The 19336-nt window shown below is 53.6% G+C and overlaps 7 protein-coding genes across 7 annotated transcripts; 4 read left to right on the top strand and 3 right to left on the bottom strand.

Moving 5' to 3' along the window:
• Nucleotides 1-1124: 1124 nt before the first annotated feature.
• Nucleotides 1125-4175, bottom strand: BDP55DRAFT_729487 (fungal-specific transcription factor; the record flags this gene model as incomplete). Its single annotated transcript, XM_060579575.1, has 2 exons — nucleotides 1125-3387; nucleotides 3952-4175. 2 exons carry the CDS (start codon nucleotides 4173-4175, stop codon nucleotides 1125-1127), a joined length of 2487 nt encoding a protein of 828 aa, XP_060428850.1.
• A 2827-nt stretch (nucleotides 4176-7002) lies between these two features.
• Nucleotides 7003-9017, top strand: BDP55DRAFT_666477 (mandelate racemase/muconate lactonizing enzyme domain-containing protein). The gene is made up of 4 exons (XM_060575109.1): nucleotides 7003-7437; nucleotides 7511-7659; nucleotides 7731-8698; nucleotides 8757-9017. The coding sequence occupies exons 1-4, from the start codon at nucleotides 7334-7336 to the stop codon at nucleotides 8796-8798; spliced, it is 1263 nt and encodes a 420-aa protein (XP_060428849.1). The 5' UTR covers nucleotides 7003-7333; the 3' UTR covers nucleotides 8799-9017.
• Nucleotides 9018-10057: 1040 nt separating this feature from the next.
• On the top strand, nucleotides 10058-10870 carry BDP55DRAFT_553765 (short-chain dehydrogenase; the record flags this gene model as incomplete). Its single annotated transcript, XM_060569323.1, has 1 exon — nucleotides 10058-10870. One exon carries the CDS (start codon nucleotides 10058-10060, stop codon nucleotides 10868-10870), a length of 813 nt encoding a protein of 270 aa, XP_060428848.1.
• A 2896-nt stretch (nucleotides 10871-13766) lies between these two features.
• BDP55DRAFT_174403 (uncharacterized protein) lies at nucleotides 13767-14383 on the bottom strand. Its single transcript, XM_060565769.1, has one exon. The coding sequence runs from the start codon at nucleotides 14243-14245 to the stop codon at nucleotides 13931-13933; it is 315 nt and encodes a 104-aa protein (XP_060428847.1). The 5' UTR covers nucleotides 14246-14383; the 3' UTR covers nucleotides 13767-13930.
• Nucleotides 14384-14510: 127 nt separating this feature from the next.
• Nucleotides 14511-15911, top strand: BDP55DRAFT_553834 (HAD-superfamily subfamily IIA hydrolase; the record flags this gene model as incomplete). The annotated part of the gene is made up of 2 exons (XM_060569328.1): nucleotides 14511-14839; nucleotides 14900-15911. The coding sequence occupies 2 exons, from the start codon at nucleotides 14511-14513 to the stop codon at nucleotides 15909-15911; spliced, it is 1341 nt and encodes a 446-aa protein (XP_060428846.1).
• Nucleotides 15912-16776: 865 nt separating this feature from the next.
• BDP55DRAFT_174527 (uncharacterized protein) lies at nucleotides 16777-18491 on the bottom strand. The gene is made up of 2 exons (XM_060565771.1): nucleotides 18101-18491; nucleotides 16777-17807 (listed from the first exon to the last, which is right to left on the bottom strand). The coding sequence occupies exons 1-2, from the start codon at nucleotides 18179-18181 to the stop codon at nucleotides 17055-17057; spliced, it is 834 nt and encodes a 277-aa protein (XP_060428845.1). The 5' UTR covers nucleotides 18182-18491; the 3' UTR covers nucleotides 16777-17054.
• On the top strand, nucleotides 18106-18890 carry BDP55DRAFT_174485 (uncharacterized protein). The gene is made up of 2 exons (XM_060565770.1): nucleotides 18106-18426; nucleotides 18522-18890. Exons 1-2 carry the CDS (start codon nucleotides 18212-18214, stop codon nucleotides 18691-18693), a joined length of 387 nt encoding a protein of 128 aa, XP_060428844.1. The 5' UTR covers nucleotides 18106-18211; the 3' UTR covers nucleotides 18694-18890.
• The last annotated feature ends 446 nt before the right edge of the window (nucleotides 18891-19336 follow it).

Below are 19336 nucleotides of genomic sequence, written 5' to 3'. Positions count from 1 at the left end.
TCTCAACCCCATCCTAGTCACGGCGTAGACTGTCTATACCTCTGGGACTGACTCTAGATGGGCGACCTATTTCAGGCCGATTCTGATCTTGCTAGATATATATTATATGCCTCATGGCAGTGCTTACATGGGGTGGTCAAGGGCCAGCTGAATCATCAAGTTTCTTGATATATCGTAGGCTTCGTCAGTCACATAATGACTATGAGGGGGTTTCGGCTCGGCCTCTGGAAACTCATGCTCTGTGTACTCGTATCATCGCCGAAGCGCAATTCTCCCATGGACACTTCCACGTTCCCATCCATACATTGCAATTTATCCCAAAGTATATAAGCTTTGCTTTAGAGTAGCCAGGAGCTGTCCTCTGGGTCCTATACCTTTCCAGGTAAATTGGTTCATTGTGTTATTCGAGGCACGTGAACGCGTAAAAAAGCTCACCCTTTGCAAATATCCGTGTACGTGATTACCCTTTAATGGTATATACTAGCATATGCGTATCTCTGTAATTTAATTCTGTAATAAGACCCTTTCACCCGCGCAGAGCTTTTGCTGGAGAAAGCAGCCTTTTCAGGTACATAGGTCCATAAAACCGAATCAGATCCTACCATTACCTTAAGCACACACTTCAAGAGCCGATGAATTGCACAGGATCCAGCTGGGTTTGGTATGTCCAAGGCGGCTAGGCCTGGCCAGCACCTACCTCACGTGAGAGGCGGAACGGCCCGCCGAGATGAGGCCTGTGACGAAGGGCGCGAACCAACTATGGACGGAAAACGAGATTCGAGATTAAGTGGTAGCGCTTCATGTCATACTCTTTTTTCATTATTATCTTCCGAGATATCATCCACTAGCCACCGTTTCCTCATTCATCCTCATCCTCATCTTCCTCAATACTATGATAGTCCTATTTTTTCCACTCACGCTCATCCCTGCGTGACGTCCTTCATGATCATACAAGCCTCCAAATGCCAGTTCCCAACTAAAGGTCGCTAAGTCGAACGCAAAAGTAGGAGACTTTGCTAAGCTCCCACATGAAATGATGCCCCAATAAATCCGGAAAGGTAGCACGCACGCTTAGGACCATCCTATCTTGCAATTGCGCACTCATACCGGCTCTCTTGCTCAACTTATGAAAGAAATTTGGCACCCTCCTGCTTGAAGAGCCAGTCGCTGTTGGCGTCAACCATGAAATTCGTAATGTTGAACTGGTTCCCCGGGGCTGGCGGCGCATTGGAACTGCCATTCTCGCTGCTAGCATCCATGGCCGATGTGGCCCCGTTCTGGCCGTTACTGCCGTTCATAGCATGCTGGATTTCATTGCCAGCGGGTAAACGTGGCACGTTGAAGAAGTCGAATACATCCAGGTACTCGAGCTCGTTTGGTGCTGGCGTTCTGGCCGGTGTGACGCTGGGAAGCCGGCTGTGGTTTGGCATACCGTTGGCACGCGGCTGACGGGATATCAGGAAGTCGAGGTCAAATGCCGTGCGACGCATGTCGGCTAGTATTTTGACTGAACTGGGTGTGACGCCATCCCCTTGACGCTCGCTGTCGCGATGTTCATCCAGAACACGTTGTAAAAGGCCGCAATAACGTGCAGCTACAGGCCAGTAGCGTCCCATTTCTCGCAGCGTCTCGACAAAGAATTGAATCTGAGGCGAGAGCTTGTGCTCAACGGTAGAGCCATGGACGAGTAACAGACGCGAGGCCACCCATAGGGTAAAAGCAAAGGGAGGGCCAAGCTTTGCCAAAAGACCATTATTGACGACAAATTCACCTAGCGCGGCAATGTTCTCTACAGCGCCGTGGCAGCGTTGCGAGGCGCTGTATGAAGGGGTGAAGATGGGCGAACGAGTTGTGGGATACGCCGCCGACGAGTGCAATCGGATCACAGCCGTGTGGTAGGTTGCATGCAACATCACCCAGCCGCAGTTCAGTGTCTTATTACCGGGCTGGAACAATTTGGCCATATTGCCGTACTCCCCGGGAAGACCAAACTTCCAGGATGTGAGCATGTTGTCGAGCTCCTTGTAGCGCATCTGCCATTGCTCAACATCGCTGAGAGCACTGATGTCGACAGGTTGCTTCAAGAACTTATGAATCTTGGACAATATGGCCAAGATTTCTATGTAATATGAGAAAGCACCAAGATTCTCGGGCTTGTTGATTTCATATTCGGGGTTCGTGTCCTCGGGATGGTCCTGAATTCTGAACCATCGTGTCTCAACTTTTTGATTTTTGATCCAAAGATCATCTCGGCAGGGTAGGGTCCGATCAACTTCCTTGTCGTCCAGCGCGAACTCAAAGGCAGTGGCTAGAGTGGCATACCGATCGAGAAGGTAAATCATCCAGAAGAGCCGCCGCCTCGATTCCTCCTCAATGAAGTCCTTTGGTTCTGGTAGAATCATGGCCCTCAGCGTATAAATGGAGGTAAAATTGGGCGAAACTGAGAATGAGGTACTCTCAACGGCCAGGCCAAGTTGGACAACCGATCTCGTTATCAGAGCCATGATATTCCAGCCAGGGGGGCCATTGCTGCTGCCGACAAGGTCCAGAGCAAGAATCACCAAGGCTTGTAGGGCCTTAACCGAGGAATTTTCCATGCCATAGAGCAACACCCTCTGCTTCGATATGGAATGATAATGCTGCCGACTTTCCTCGGTCAGTCTTGAGTCAGTAGAGTATCGGAGCGTTGTGGCAACAATGGCATGTAACAGAATACGATCTGTCTCTTCAAGGGTGGATGGGCCAAATAAAGAATCCAAGGTCGTCTTCCGATGGAGTATGGGGCACCAGGTGTTGATGTGCTTGAAGTACAGATCGACTAGGGCGTAAAGCAGGTCGTAGGGCGGTAGCTCCTGGTCTGGCGCTGTCGACGTCTGACTTTGTGCCATGGCAACATCTGGAGAGTGTAGTTGTGTTTGATTTGTGCCATAATATTCCTGCGCCGCACTGCTAGGGTGCGACATGGCAGTAATATGGCTCGGCGGTGCAGCCATGCTGGTCATGGGCATTTGACCTTGGAACTCGTGCATGGATGGAGTGGGGGGCGGCATCCCGAACTCCATGGACTGCGAGGTTGAGGGGTAAGATGATGGTTTTTGAAGAAAGAGAGCCGTTTCCGCCTGCGGCGTTCGATGGGACTCAGACGGCCGGAACAAGGCATTGGTCTCTCGTGGTGTGCCATGATCACTCGGCAGACTCGGGTTACTATTCCGAATGCTTGGTGCCACGCCGTGATGTTGGTTGGATGTCAGGGTCGCCTGGAGGATCTCGGAGTGAGTTCTGAGTATCTCCTCGAGCTTGTCCAGTCGCTGCTCCAGCTCGCGGCCGTAGCCGGCGCGAAGACCGGGCTTCTTGCGCTCCTTGTACTCGCACAAGGCTCCATTGCGGCTGCACCAGCCGCAGGAGGGCTGTCCACGGTCACATTTTACCTATTCAGTCGAGGCGAGTCAGCCACAGATTCCAGGTTGAGATCTGAGTAAGTCTCTGAGGCAAGAAGAGAATAATAAAAAGGATGGAGAGCAATCGTTGACCTCTCGGGATATAGACGAGTAAGTCATGACACAATGATGTGTAATATGGAGAGGTGACATGCAGCACAAAAGGAAGAGCATGAGACGGAAAAAGAAATGGGAACTGGTGTAACCTTTCTCTGCTTGCACAGCTCGCATCTTGGAGTTGGATTGTTAGCTTCGGGATTCTGCTCAGAAGGCACGGGTTCAGGCGATTGTGGTTCGGGGGACATGGGGGCAAAGCCCAAGGGGGGCAATTTAAGACAAGAAACTGGGCAAAGGACAGGAGGTAGAGAGGCGTGTGAGTGGATAAAGGGAGCAAGGCACCCAGACTGCCGGATTTGATATGGCTTGAGAGATGAGAGAGATAGGTGTAATAGGGTTGAGTGAGGGTGAGTGGCATGGGCTGAGGTGAGGTGAGCTAGGAGGGAGAACGACATACGAGACAGATATGGGTCTCTTGCGCTTCCCAAGGCGGGTGACATCCTGATCGTCCTGGTCAAGATCGTTTTCGTCTCCGCTTTGCAGCTGGTTGCCGTCGTCAGAGTCCAGGTCCTGGCTATGAGACTGATTCTGGTCATGGCTTTGGCTACGGTTGTGCTGAATAGACTTGATGTTAGCTGCAGGCGGTGACCGGCTGCTGAGGGAGTGGCCGTTGTGCTGCATCCTCGGTGTGGCAGTCTCCGAGCAATGGCAGGTGGAAGGGTAAAACAAGGCCGAGAGATCTGTATCTGAAGAGCGAGTGCGACGCAGGCACAGAGCCGAATGGCTGGGTAGGGCGGGCGTGCACACACAGACACACACACACACACGGATAGAAGACGAACGCGTAGGCGTGCGTATGGATTGGAGTCGCAGGCGTTTGTGTGAGATTCCAACGCGCGGATTCGGGAGAAGCTTGGGAATCTCGGGTTAATGATGAGCAGAGGGTGGGAGGAAAAAAAAAAGGGCACCGGAGGCTGGGGTCGGGAAAGAAGAGGCTCGGGGTATTTTTTGTGGTTTTTTTTCTGTCCCACACGTGCCACACTCCAGTCGGAGTCCAGGCTTTTGGACAGATACCAGAAAGGACTGAACAAGACAAAGAACGACAAGGAAGGGGGCGGGGAAGCAAGTTCGGGGAAGGGGAAGGAAGCGGAGGTGGAGAGGACAAGCTGGAAATACGTGACGGGGATGAGATTTAATTGGACTGGAAGAGATGGGAAAAGAGGGATGGGCCTGATGAGCTGAAATGACCGTCCCAATGGGTCAAAGGAAAGGTACCTTACCCCCAAGTTGTCTGTAGATGTGCAACGTCTTGAATGCGAAAGGTAGACTTGGAAAGGTAGATTAACTGCTACCGCTGCCTTCCAATTGACAAGGCTCAATTCAGAACACGTAGGCAGTCGTCGAGTAGGTCGTTGCTTCTCTGTTCTCCTTTGGTTGTCGCTCCCGTACGCGTGGGCCGCGGGAACAGAGCACAACAACAAGCACGTTTGTACCTTGGTGAACAACCTAGAAATGGTAGGTAGGCACGACCTATCAAGACAACGTGAAAGGCCCAGGAATATCAGACTGCGCAAGCCCGTACGGAAGGGGTTCTCGTTTCCTGAGAAAGCATTTGTCCTTTGCCAATCCAGCAGATTGACAACGACTACGGTACCAGGCTCAAGACAAGGTCAGAAAGAAAGCGGGGTGAAGCGAAAGCCAGGCTTGTTAATTCAGGTGGTGGCCGAGCGAATCTTGCCAGCGGTTGGGGGCGGCCGAATCGAAAATGGATTGTGTGGGGAAGAAGAAGGAAGCACGCGCCAGTGCCCGCACCATTGCCCGCACGAGGGAGAGGAGAATGCGGAGAAACCGCTGACAGGTGAGCGCCTTCCGAGGCCTGTGAGGTATCCCCGTCCATGGCCATTTTACCCCAGTTTTCTCAGCCAATGAATCCTTCGGGGATGGAAGAGGTGGGATCGATTGGCATCTCCCATTGGGTGAGGCATCACACACCTAGCCACATACAGAGTGTGGAGGTGGCTGCGGCCCCAGCCAAAGCTACGTACTCTGGGCGAATATTGTGAGGTGTCCAGGTCACGGCTGTGCGCCTCATGGGAAATTAACACCACAAACCAATACAACATAGAAGATCAGCTGACTGTCCGGTGCGCGTTATTTTCACCTTGGCCACCATCTCAATCTTCCATCCCTATAGTCTCATCCGTTTTTGGGGGGGAATTGCTGGAGAGGAGCATGGCAAAAAAGACAGTCTTCCGTCTCCGTATTTCATCTCCACCAGGAACACGAGACGCCGGGCGTACCTAGTATCGGCTTTGGATTTTCTAGTCTCGGGCTGGACCCGTCAGGTCATGTGAGTATCATCTCCCGTGTGGCTTCCAATGCGTGGCAAGACTCAGAGTCCTTGGTAAGATGGAAAGAGGCAGAGGAATATCGACGAGAAAGCGTGCGGTGCGGCGTACCTCGGACCAGCAACAGTGGGACCAACATCGGGCAATTCGGTGCAGTTCTCGGGCCAAGATATCCCATGTTTCCGAGGTCGCCCGTGACCAGCCGGAGACTTGCAAAGGAAATCGCGTGCATTTTGACACTGCTGGGACAAAGCTTGACCGAGTCACAGTCGAGATTGCCTTACTGTGTAGGCGCTTAGGTACAGACAAAATGAGAAGACGAGGAAGAAGGGTAAACATTCAGGACAGCAATTATGGTTCGGGTTAGCCATGTTCTGACCATGACACGCGTACCTCAGGTTCTTTTTGACCATAGGTCGTAGCTTCTAGCCCATGGATCCATTGGTGAGCGGCGTGCCATACACATTCACAGCTACGGCCTCTCCCGTCCCGAGCAACCGGGATCGTACCCTTCACCACCCCTTCAAAAGTCAATTATGTATGTACGGATACTCTCAGCGATGGAAACAAATCGATTTGCTCGATAGACGCGAAAGAATCAACCCTCGTGCCCCCCACGGTAATCTTGTCCATCATCATGCGCCCTCTGACACACCCTCAACTCATTGACGACGAAATGCCTGCAGCAATGCTTGCACAGATACCTAGCCACTCCTGAAATGTCCGATTGGCCCTATGCCATCATCTCATCGGTCCTAGGCCGGAAACGAAGTGAGAGGCCATTGCACTGACATATGTCGGTTTTCTACGGATATAATTTGACATGATATGAGCACATAGCTGTCCGTCAGGATACTGTGTATGGCTGAAGCACTGTTCCTCAGGAATGTGTCCTTATGTCTGCCCATCGTGTAGTGCATCTCAGATAGAGCACACAGCGGCTGCTATATCATGATGTTTCCCGCCTCGCCGCTGGCCATTGGCAACTTTGAAAGCCTTAGGAAAGGCCATGTGAATGACACCCGACATCCGAGCCCGGCAGATGGGGACTGGATGAGGGGGGGAGGGGTCCTTTCCCGTAGCCCACTGCCCTGCCCCTGTTTCCGCCTGTCGGTGCATCTGCTGCCGATCTCCAAAACCTTCCCGTCCACCACCGTCCACCACAATGGCACAAATTAGTCTGGCTCCGAGCCGACTCGTGTCGAATCTGCTGTGTCTAGACCCCACTAACGTGGACTTTCGTCCGATTCGGTCACCATAGCACCTTTGCTCCTGTTCTGTTCACTGGGCTCACATGTCTTGGATCCCGGCGACAAGTAGTCTTCCGTCCCTCTTAAAAGACGCCCACGAACCCAATTCCCCCTCCGTTTCCCCCTCACTTGGTTCTCCCATCATCGTACCGTGTCTCACCTGTCCATTCTCAAAAAAATCCCCCTCCCCTCCCCTCCCTTCCCCAATACACTGGCAGACACGGATCCTGGAGACAACACAATGGCGTCCGTGAGATCTTTCCCCTCCATCAAGGAGATTCGGACGTTTGTCATCGGCGGCGTTGGTTCCGGTGGTGATTATCACAATGTCAAGGGTGGCCACTGGTAAGTTTGTAGCGCTGCTCTGGATGAGCTTTGTCACACGTAGAACGACTTGAGCTAATAAAGCGACAAACAGGCTCATTGACAGTCCCATTTCCACGCCCTGCTCGCGATGGGAGCAGTACCGCAACTCAAGAACTAGCTGGGGCATCAATGTCCTGGGCTCATTCCTCATCGAGATCGAAGCGACGGACGGCACCGTAGGCATTGCTACCGGCTTTGGAGGTGCGCAATTTTGAACACATAACACGAGAAGACATGACGAAGGACGATTTTGCTGACCAGGTCTCATGCAGGTCCTCCGGCGTGCTGGCTCGTTCACCAGCACTTTGAGCGTTTCCTCATCGGCGCTGATCCCCGAAACACCAATTTGCTGTTCGAGCAGATGTACAGAGGTTCCATGTTCTACGGCCGAAAGGGTCTTCCTCTCGCCGTCATCTCCGTCATCGATCTAGCCATCTGGGATTTGCTTGGCAAGGTGAGAAACGAGCCTGTGTATAGGCTGATTGGTGGTGCCACCAAGGAGCGCCTCGACTTCTACTGCACTGGCCCCGAGCCGTCGGCAGCCAAGACGATGGGCTTCTGGGGCGGCAAGGTCCCTCTTCCGTACTGCCCAGAGGACGGCCACGTCGGCCTGAAGAAGAACGTCGAGTTCCTCCGCAAGCACCGCGAAAGCGTTGGCCCCGATTTCCCCATCATGGTCGACTGCTACATGAGTCTCAACGTGTCTTACACGATTGAGATTGTAAAGGCCTGCGAGGACCTCAACATCAACTGGTGGGAGGAGTGTCTGTCGCCCGATGACACGGACGGCTTCGAGCAGATCAAGCGCGCGCATCCCACCATCAAGTTCACCACTGGCGAGCACGAGTACTCCCGATTCGGATTCCGCAAGCTCATCGAGGGACGCAACCTGGACATCATCCAGCCCGATGTCATGTGGCTCGGTGGCCTCACGGAGCTGCTGAAGGTCTCGGCCATGGCCTCGGCGTACGACATTCCCGTTGTTCCTCACGCCAGTGGCCCGTACAGCTACCACTTCGTCATCTCACAGCCCAACACGCCTTTCCAGGAGTACCTTGCCAACTCGCCCGACGGCAAGAGCGTGCTGCCTGTCTTCGGCGACCTCTTCCTCGACGAGCCCATCCCCACCAAGGGCTTCCTGACGACGGCTGATCTTGACAAGCCCGGCTTTGGCCTGACGCTTAACCCGGCGGTCAGGTCGAAACTGATTTCGGGCAAGGCCCTGCTGAATGCCAGCCCCGTAAGTGGACAGACGGTCGCAAAACGTTGTGTTGTCAGATGTACTAACAGATTCGCAGGAGAGGCCTCTCAAGTCGGTGGAGGAGACGGAAGCGAAATAAAGCAACGGCCTTGTGTGTGATGATGCGGCCGAGTTACAAGAGCCGGGAACATTGTCAAAGTAGAATAGCATGTCACTTGAATGGCTATTGGGGATACTTAGACCGGGGCGGTTGGATTCAGCTGTGCGGCTGTATTGAGCATCACTTATCGGCGCAATGTACATGACGAACCACCTATCATATTTAGGTGCCACGTGGAATAGATTTATGACAATATTTACAGCAACTACACATCGTGTTGGTGACTATCATGAATTGGAAACGGTGTCTCTTGACGGTCTAGGTTGAGGACCCGAAAGTCTTGAATGAGGAGGACATGATTGATTGAAACTGGGCGGACAACAACTTGAGCTAGCTCGTATCTCAACCAAAGGCTTTCGACTTGGCCTGTGACGATCAAGCCGAGCTTCGCGGAGCAGTGCACGGCACACGCGGAGTGTGGGGGTTCCATGTCTAGTCTGACCTACAATTACTCTACTCAACGTGCATCGAAAGAGTAAGAAACCAGACGAAAGACAGTGAGGGCGGAGTGAAGGAATTCCAAACAATGTGGAGGAAAAGCCGTCGTCCATGGCCAGAGCATGAAAGATGAAGCAGGTGGGATGGTTGGCATGGTGGTTGGTGGGGGATGCTCGCTACAATTGTGACCGAGAGTGCGGGGTGGAAAGTGGGATGCCCACAAGTCATGGGGAATTCCGAATAAAAAGGGGACCCACGGACGGGTCCGCCATCGGCAGCTGCGCTGGGCTACGAATACACTACACAGGTGATAGTTAATACCTACCTTCTTACCTAAGGTCCCCGAGTAGGTAGGCATCGTGGACTCGGAAGGCACTTCCTGCAGCGGGCGGCAGTCGTGGCTCGGTCATCGGGTCTCACTTGAGCCGCCCTCGCTGCACAATAACCCCCCTCCGCCCTGACAGCTCCGTCGCGCCTCCTCCGCACCAACCAGAACGCCATCGTGCATGTATCGTGGACTACAAATATAGACTTGGTAGCCATCCGTCCTCGCGCACGAGCAAAGCCGAAGCCTACAACAAATCTACACACGAGCACGATCACTCGCTAATCGTTTGCCATCTATCGCCAATCGTCCACCGCTTAACCCTTTGGCTGATCCAATTACCAGGGTCTGATTCGACGTCCTACCGTCCAAGACAACCCCGCATCCGAACTCATTTCGACTTCATACCTTCTATACTACAACGACAACAGCTTTTCTTCTCTGGGAAGCTCGCCACATCCACAAGTAGTACACAATGGCCCCGACGAATCTGCTTGCTGGCAAGACTGCCATCATCACGGGCGGCACTACTGGTATCGGGAAGGCTATTGCGTTGGAATACATAAAGCAGGGTGCCAACGTTGTCGTGAACCATTTGGGTCTTGAAAAGGACCAGCCCCACCTTGATGCTCTCATTGCCGACGCCGCTGCTGCTAAGCAGGAGAACCCCAACGCGGGCCGTCTGGCCGATATAACTGGCGATGTTCGCGAGCCCGAGACGGCAGCAAAGCTGGTTGCGCGTGCCGTCGAGCATTCCGGCAACGCCCGTCTAGACATCTGCGTCTCCAATGCTGGCATCTGCACATTCGCCGAGTTCCTCGAGCTGACACCAGACCTGTTCACCAAGACAGTCCGTACCAACCTTGACGGTGCCTTCTATGTTGTACAGGCAGCCGCTCGCCAGATGAGCCAGCAATCACCCGCTGGAGGTAGCATCATCGGTATCTCGTCCATCTCGGCCCTCGTCGGTGGTGGCCAGCAGACACACTACACCCCTACCAAAGCTGGTGTACTCAGCCTCATGCAAAGCACTGCTGTTGCCTTGGGAAAATACAATATCCGCTGCAATGCTCTGCTCCCTGGTACAATCAAGACGCAGCTCAACGAGGAGGATCTGGCCGACGATGCCAAGCGGGCCTACACGGAGGGCCGCATTCCTTTGGGCCGCACCGGCGTGCCGTCCGACCTCGCCGGGCCCGCCGTATTTCTCGCCTGCGAGTACCTCAGTGGTTATGTGACAGGCGCGCAGTTGCTGGTCGACGGCGGCCTCTTTGTTAATCTTCAATAAAGCGCTCTAAGCCTATCACCCTCGGACTCGGATGTTCATTTTAAAGTGCTTTGGTATCGGGGTATCCCGCCTATTGGCTGAGTAGAAGATAAAATGCCGGCTCGTGGAGGAATCAGATAAAGGTACGACACGATGAGGGATTTAGGAGGGCACGGAGGGGCAAAGAAAGAGACACCGTTGCAAAGACCGCCTACCGTTCCAACCGGCGCATTCAAGCACCACAGGATGAAACAAAAGTCCAAGGATTGAGGAATGTATGATTGATTATTAGCAAGTGAGCGGTATTCCTCGAATCCACTTGCGTGCTCATATTGGCCAGTCACGCCGACCCGTTGATTTCCTTTTCCCTCCCATCAAACCTTCTTATCCTCTTATGACTGGGCAAGGACCAGGCCTCCGTATGCAAGCCAAAGCCCCCTTCTGCCCATCCCTCATTCTTCTCTTTCGTCTGCCTGTTGTTTGAGCGAATTGTGGTTCCGGTTTCCAATTTCACCGTCTTTGGTGGTTTTCCAACTGTCCAGGCGAGGGCAACGGACGAATAAGACGGCATTGATAGGTGCATTCAGCTGGCTCAACGAGTGACGGGGCTCCATCCCTTGCCTACAGTATGGGTACGGACAGGGGGCAGGGGTTGTCTGCATGGAGTTTGGCCGACGGTGACGGCATCACAATGCGACTGACGAGTAGCGTGTATGGCGGCAGCGGGACGCGACAGTAATAGCGCCGGGCTGTAGCCTGGTTTTCGCTTGGTCGACCGCAGGCGTCTTTTCACGGCTCGGCAACGTTGGGTAATGGCGTCGTTGTGCAGCCAGGAAAAAAAACAACGGTGACGGTAGGCCGGCCGCAGAGGGAAGCAAAGGCCCACGACGGAGGATACACGTCTACAGGTGCAACCGCATATCTCAGGTGTGTACGGTGAAGCGTGTAATACGGCAGGACGGGTATCGAGCTGCTGAGCAATCGCTCCTGCATCGTTATCTCGAACCCCTTCCATGCTACGAATACACCAAGATTCGCGTTCGTTCACTAGATACACTGCCCGTGTCCTTGCCATACCCAGTTATCCGCACGAGAAACGTTGAGGTCAACCGACAGTCACAGAATAATGAAACCCCCGGACTTTCCAGAGGAACAGGCCACAAAATACACATGTTGTGAGCGGGTACAGCATAAGTGGATGGTCTGGAGATGCGTGGTTTCTTTGGGTATCAGTGTTCTAGACTTGGTGATGTTTTGTGGCCCTGTTCACGCAACTACCCTGAACACAGTCGCACTCAGTCTGGACTCTGCCTGCATTGTGTACTCGTACCTTTGGATGGAGAATGGGACAAGATGGACGTCATTCGCCGAGTCATGAACCAACCTAGAATAGTACCTGTGCGCCCATTCGGGGCGATGACACAAACGATGAGCGGCAAAGGAACGAAGTGGCCTCTCTGATGCTGCGAAGAAAATGTCAGCAGTGGAAGAGTTTTTTTGGGGTGGTTTTTTTTCGCCTTTCCTCGGATACTTTCACTCATTTCCTTTCAAAGTCCCGATTAGTTAGTAATGGTGAGACAAGCGCAATTATGCAGGACCGGTGTCGAACGGCCAAGGGACCGAGGGGTTTCCGGACCCGATGCCGCTGAACGCCCGGTTCTTTGCCGTAGGGGGGGGGGGGGGGGGGGGAGGGACTCTATTACCTAAGCCAGTAGAAGAGAGACGACTTGCTTCTTCGGGCCGTCTTGCGGAGCCTCTAGTCCGTGGGCGCGACCAATGAAATGCAGCCGTCCGAGCCACGGGCGTTCTGCGAGTTGCGCACATCGCAATCCTTGTCGCCGCAACCCCGGTATCCACTCCACGTGACGTCACTACGGAGACTCCGTAACCCGCTTTTATGGAACCCGCTGGGCCACCACACGGGCAAATTCCTTGATACACAATCTCACACCTCATGGTGCAAGTGCATTTTCGCAATTGTGGACCACCACCAGGCGCTATCACCACTTCCTGCGGGCACCATCCCTGTGTCAGCCTGCCGTATCGCAAGGAGTCTTCGATAAGGAAGTAGGCGCACGCCCAATGAGGAGCCATGGAGGGGTCTTCAAGGAGGCGGGCGAAGGAGGGGCAGAGATTGCGCCGGCGCTGCTTTATCTGATGCTGAAGAGAAGAAGCCCATTGTAGGATGTACTTGACATGCGAAACGCCGCATGTTGTCTACCCTTTTTTATTTATTTTTTTACCCTTGGTCCCGGTCCGAATTAGATTCCTTGTGACAAGGCCAAGTTGCCCTGAAATTCCCCTGGCTTATCCTTCCACATTTGGGACGTAACTTTGCGCTGGCGACAGACGTAGATGATGGATCAGAGCAGGAGTCGTGGCAGAATGACAGAGGTAGATACGAGTAGATGGCTGAACGCATGCAAGAGAAATTGAATCACACCAAATAGCCTTTGTATATGCTGTAATAAGCCTCTGCATCTTGCCTCAGGGTCCAACGGCGGCCGTGACAGCGGCTCGCATGTGCTTCGTCCTCGCGCCAAGGCCGCCTCGGGTAAGGGTCGATCGCTGCCGCATCGGTACCCAGATCATCATCATTGCTCGGGGCATTTCGAGGCCCCTATCCCATATGCCTTGCGCGACACACCGGCGGAATCTTTTGCAGCCGCAACGAGGAACCCGAAAAGCCAAGTCTCCACCATGACGGTTGGCCAGATGGATCCCCTCTACTTTCGTATGGAGCCTCCTAAACATGCTTTTGCTCTTCTCTTGTTGGCGGCTCGCTGGGTTACTCGCCCGTTTTGTGACTTGGACTACGTCCGGTACTTTGTATCTTTATTTGTAACCCGTAGTAGCCCAGGAACAATGTTTTTTCCTGGACTACCAGTCGTCTTGCCCTGGCGGTGAGATGGAGGAACCTTTGGTGCCACACAAGTTTTCTCCCTCTGGGCATGTAGCCGCATCCCGGTCCATTTTTTCCCATTTGGCAGTACCTTTACTCTGTCACTCTGTATCCGTACAGTAGGAAGTACTCCGTACGTCGACTGCAGCATGCTTTTCTCGCAACAAAGGGCAGTGTCTTTATCCTATTCTGTCATAATCATAAAATTTCACCACCAGGTATGGTCCTTGTGTTCTAAGTGGAGCAGACAGGCTCCTGGTCTTGGATCCAAAAAAACTTCTCATGCTACTTCGCCTCCACGGTATCCACGACCATGCACGACTCAAGAAACTCATCCCATGGGTGTCACTGAGCAAGGACCCGCGTTTGCCTGGTTTTAGCGGAGACTTCCACATGTTGGAAGAGAATAGCGCAGGGGCGTCTCGAAAGCGCGCATTTCTCTGAAAGAGAGAGGCAGGGAGAGAGAGTGAGAGTAAGAGCAGAGACGTCAGCATCAAGTCAAGGTGTCCTCATACCGAGAGTATATAACCTTGCAGCCCCCCGCTTGATTTCCATTTGAATTATCTACACCTGCTTGTCTTATCAATTCATCCCAATCTCAACTTATCATCTTCGTCGAAAGCTTCGTCTTTGACAGATACAGCTTCACTCTTCACTCTCCAAGTCAAACACCACTAGCCTGAACATCTCCAGGCTTACAGCTCTTATCCACATTTGATCAAGCAGTTTTGAGGAGTTTCACTCTCTAAACCACCCATCATGGCTCCCAATCACCGAGCTTCGTCCACCGGCAGCTTCATCGAAAGCATCCAAGCTGCCCGGAAGCAACTGGACAACATGGCACTTAGCACTCCTGATTCCTCGCTCGACGGCTCGGAAGCATCATCCCCTGGCGAATCTCCCGTTGGAAGCCCTGCTAGTGCGCTTTCACCCGTCACGCCCTCGATAAGTATCGATGCTCCCGTCGCCGACAGCTTCGCCTTCGCCTTCGACATTGACGGTGTTCTTATCCGCGGCGGCCGTGCCATCCCCGAAGCTGTTGAGGCTATGAAGGTGCTCAACGGCGAGAACGAATACGGTATTCAGATGTAAGTCGATCCAAGCCTCATCTCTCAGTGACAGTCGAAACTGACGAAAAACGTTCTCAGTCCTTACATCTTCCTCACGAACGGAGGTGGCAAGACCGAAGAAGAGAGATGCGGCGACCTCTCAAAACAGATGGAGATTGAGATCTCCCCCGCACAATTTATCTGTGGCCATACTCCCATGAGGGAAATGGCTGACCGATATAAGACTGTCCTGGTTGTTGGTGGCGAGGGCGAGAAGTGCCGTCAAGTCGCTGAGGGCTACGGCTTCAAGGATGTCATTACGCCCGGCGATATCATCAAGCACAACTCGGCCACAACACCCTTCCGTAAGCTCACTCCCGAAGAACTCAAGAACTCTCGCGAGCGTGACTTCACCGACGTCACCATCGAGGCTGTCTTCGTCTTTGCCGATTCCCGCGACTGGGCCGGTGACATCCAAATCATGCTCGATATCGCAATGTCCAAGGGTGGCAAGATGGGAACTCTGAGCGAGACCTTTGACGAGGGCCCGCCAATCTACTTCTCCCACAACGACGTCGTCTGGTCTGCGGCCCACGACAACGTGCGCTTGGGCATGGGTGCGCTCCGCCGCATGCTGGAGGTTGCTTTCAAGGACGTTACCAAGAAGAAGGGCAAGCTCCACACACACGCCTTTGGCAAGCCTCAGGTCAGCACATTCGAGTTCGCGACGAGGCTCTTGCAGCAATGGAGACGCCAGCAGCACGGCCTCGACGCCCCTCCCGACACCGTCTACTTTGTCGGCGACACGCCCGAGTCGGACATCCGCGGAACCAACCTGTACGACGAGCACGCGGACAATGAGTGGCACAGCATCTTGGTCAAGACCGGTGTCTACCAGGATGGTACGGAGCCGGCGTACAAGCCCAAGGCTACGGTCAACACGGTGTTGGACGCCGTCCGCTACGGCATCCAGCGCGAGATCCGCAAGCGGGTCGTCACCTCCCTGCGCAAAGACATCCTCGGTGAAGAGGATTGCCTTCGCGCCATGCAGGAGAAGGGTAGCGCGTGTTACACTCCCCTCGAGGAGCGCTCGCAACCGATTTTGGGTTAAAGAGTCACGGATTTCAAAGCATTTACAACCTCGCGCTATAAAATGGGATTTTTCGGGATATTAGCGGTTTTTTCTTTTGGTTTATTATGTTAAAGCTCTCTTCAGAGCCACATCATTTTCTGGATTTGTTTATTCACTAGGACGGAGTAAAAGTGTGATACCAAAGGCGTCAGCAATGATCACGACGACTACAGATAGATGCTAGAGTCATGAATAGCTTGTAAGCAGATTCGCATCGGTCACAAATATACAGGCGCATTAGCCGCCAAATAACTCTGAATTATTTTGAGCACCTCTCAAGTCAGTGGACCAACTTGTGAACTATCGAGTGGGTTAGAGCGGTCGATAGTAGCTTACACGTTGGCTAGCAGTAGTTCGACATACTTCAACATTTTCTGTCATTTACGAGTGGTTCTTCCGCTACAACCGCCTGGGCATGGCTCGCGAGCGCAAGACATCCACACCGAACCGGGCAAAGGTAACACTACTACGTACTGCGAGGAGAACCAGGTATCGGGATAACACCCTGTTGGCAGTTGCTATCTCCCCCTGATGAACCCGACGCCGAGTCCTGCAAAACACCGTCATTCACGGCCTGGCGCCGCGCCGCTGCCCGCAGTGGTCCGCCAAGGAACCCGGCCGGCGTCGAATATAAGCTGCATCCCTCTGCTTATTTCCTGATTGTCCGCCGTTGGCGCTACTGCTTATTGGAGAATCATCACCCGTGAGAAGCCGAGTTGCCAAACGCATCTTGCTTGGCAAAGCATCTCCAGCAGTGCCCAGACGAAGGTTGTCCCCAAAGAGTAACCCGACGCCAGTTTTCCCCTCGAATCTCGCATGCTGTTGTGGAGAAAACCCACAACACGTGGGTTTCCTCACGGGCAGAATGGATTCGCGGGTTGCTGATCAACGATGAAGTAGGAGAGGGGAACAAGTGGAGGAGTTGGCGCGCGAGTTATGGACCTCTGGAAGTGAGAAGAGTGGAAGAAGTACATGTACGGAATAGGTGTTCGCAGAGAAGGAGTGTCCGTTACGCTTGTTTGCTATGTGCACACTCCTCCCAATCCCCACCTCCACATGGTGCGACTCGTTCTCCGTCTTCTCACTCCTCCTTAGCTCCCTCCTCTGTAACCTCCGCATCACTTATCGGTCGGTACCAGTAACACGCTTCAAATCCCTCGGATCCCTGGACTTGGGCGTCGTAGTGCTAGAGTGAGATTCTGTGAATGTGAAACTACCCCACTGCGAAGAGGCCGCCCACGGCGCAGCACCGACGGCTTCCTGGCGTTGCCGACGGTCCTTCACAGCCTCCGTCGCGCTGCAGCCGAGGGAAAATCCCGGGACATACTCGCGGTCGACGCGCAGCCAGCCTTTCCAGGCGGCCGTCACGTCCCCGGCCCCGAGGGCGCCGATGACGATGGTCCCCCACCACTCCCGGGCGCCGCTGTGGTGGCCGCCGTAGAGCATCCAATTCTCAGCAGCGGCGACGAGCTCCCGGGTTTGCTCCGCGCCGATGCCAATGCCGGCGCCGCCTCCGCTCCCGCTCCCGCTCCCGCTTCCGCCGCTGCGGCTATTGGCGGTAGTGCTACGGCGGGCTGGACGATGCACGTAGGCGTGGCGCAGGTCGTCTGGGTCACAAAGGAGGCGAGTTGCGTCGAAGCGATACTCCGTGTCGATGATCAGTACCGTCTTGTTGTGCGGATGTGACAAAAGCGTCGAGACGAGTGCGTAGACGAGCGGGAGCTGGCGGCCGGTCACAGCCAACGGCGCGGACTTTGTCGCACGAAAGTTGCGATGGACGAGATCGTCGAGGCCGGGAACGGGATACGACTTTGGGTGCCTTAGTTTATTTATTGGTGCATCGGGATTAACCGCTATGCGGAGGGCATGCAGTATCTGTGGTGCCCAATGTCAGCGCCAGTGAATATGTGCGACTTCATTGTGATCGCAATCGACGATGCGGGATTGAATAATGAGTGCAAGTGATGAGATTGAAGATGGCTACGTTTAGTAGAGAATAGGGTGGGCAGAGGTCGTGAGGATTTCGGCAAGGTTCGATACACGGACCAAAAGTTGGACGAAAACATCAACTCGTCCAGCTTTTATCGACCGGAACCAATTGAAGAAAAAGTCCCTCAACCCGATTCTCCAGCTTGCGCAAACAGGGCGGATTCGTGATCTTTGCGTACCTCATCTAGACTCGTCTCCTCGATTTCGCCCAGCAGCCTTGCCCCGGCTAGAGCCGCCGCCGAGGGCATCTCCATTTCCATATCGGGCGCCGTCGCCGTCGCCGCCAGAAAATGTCGCCGCCGTGTGCCGCGTTCCCACCGTCGAAACTTGACGTGCACGTCCAAGCCGATGTCAAGGGGAAGAAGCGCAAGCTGCCGGGAGGCGCCGACGTCGACCTGACCAAGTGTGCGTTGAAGGAGATGACGCAGTACAGGTGCTTTGTCGAGAATTCGCAGTCCCGAAACAGCCCGGTCCGGTGCTGGCCGATTCACCGACTCTTCCGACAGTGAGTTTCTATTTCTCCCGATGCCGCTTCGTCAACGTCGCACAGTTATTCGTTGCCAGGGGGTTACTGTTTACTGATTGTATGTGAATCACTAGATGTCAGGACAAAAAGGGCACGTTCACGGTTGAGACTACGGCTTGGGAGGGTTCAAATTCAAACCCCACCACTCGTCACAATTCTCAAGCTACAGGCCACGGCAAATCGCAAGACGGCCATTCCAATGAGCCGTCATATCATCAATGGTCTCAGGCATGGGAGGATGAGTGAGGTTTATAACCATTGTTTCCGATGTGTCCACGACGACTTAGGCGCAAATTGGAAATCATCCGGATATCTTGGTTGTCCCATCAGAAGCGCAGAGTAGGCACAGAGGCGATGAATGAACTCCACCTAGACGATTGTACGATGATAGAGTCCGGCCGGAATATGTATTGGGCGAAAGGCTCAAGTTCACCGAAATCAAAGCTGTATTTATATCCTCAGATCACATATCAACTCTCCGACATCGATCATGAATTCTATCGACACAGGTATGAGAAGTGAAGACTGTGCGATCTCTGCCGCCATGAACCAATTAGACAAGACAAGCGAGTCCTCTACAACCATGCTGCAGTCTGTCACAGTGCTTTTCTGTGAGTTTGAGTAAAGCAAGATTGTTCAATGTTGAAGCAGCAGTATGAATCCAATGACATCGCCCTGATGAACCGCGTTCCGCCGAGCAAGGCAACTGCAATCGACTCGAACGCATGCACCGCACCAATTCACGTAAAGAGGTTCCTGGTTCAGTTGCTGAAGTTGTATGGTACAATCGGGGTTGGATGATCAACTGATGAAGCCCGTATCTTGTCTATGACTGCAAATGCCCTCTCGTGCTTCCTCCGCCCAATCTAATAGCACCATCCCCATTTGT

The sequence above is a fragment of the Colletotrichum godetiae genome (assembly GCF_030913485.1).
Source record: "Colletotrichum godetiae strain CBS 193.32 chromosome Unknown BDP55scaffold_24, whole genome shotgun sequence".
Classification (NCBI taxonomy): Eukaryota; Fungi; Ascomycota; class Sordariomycetes; order Glomerellales; family Glomerellaceae; genus Colletotrichum; species Colletotrichum godetiae.
This window is presented reverse-complemented; position numbering and strand designations above follow the sequence as displayed.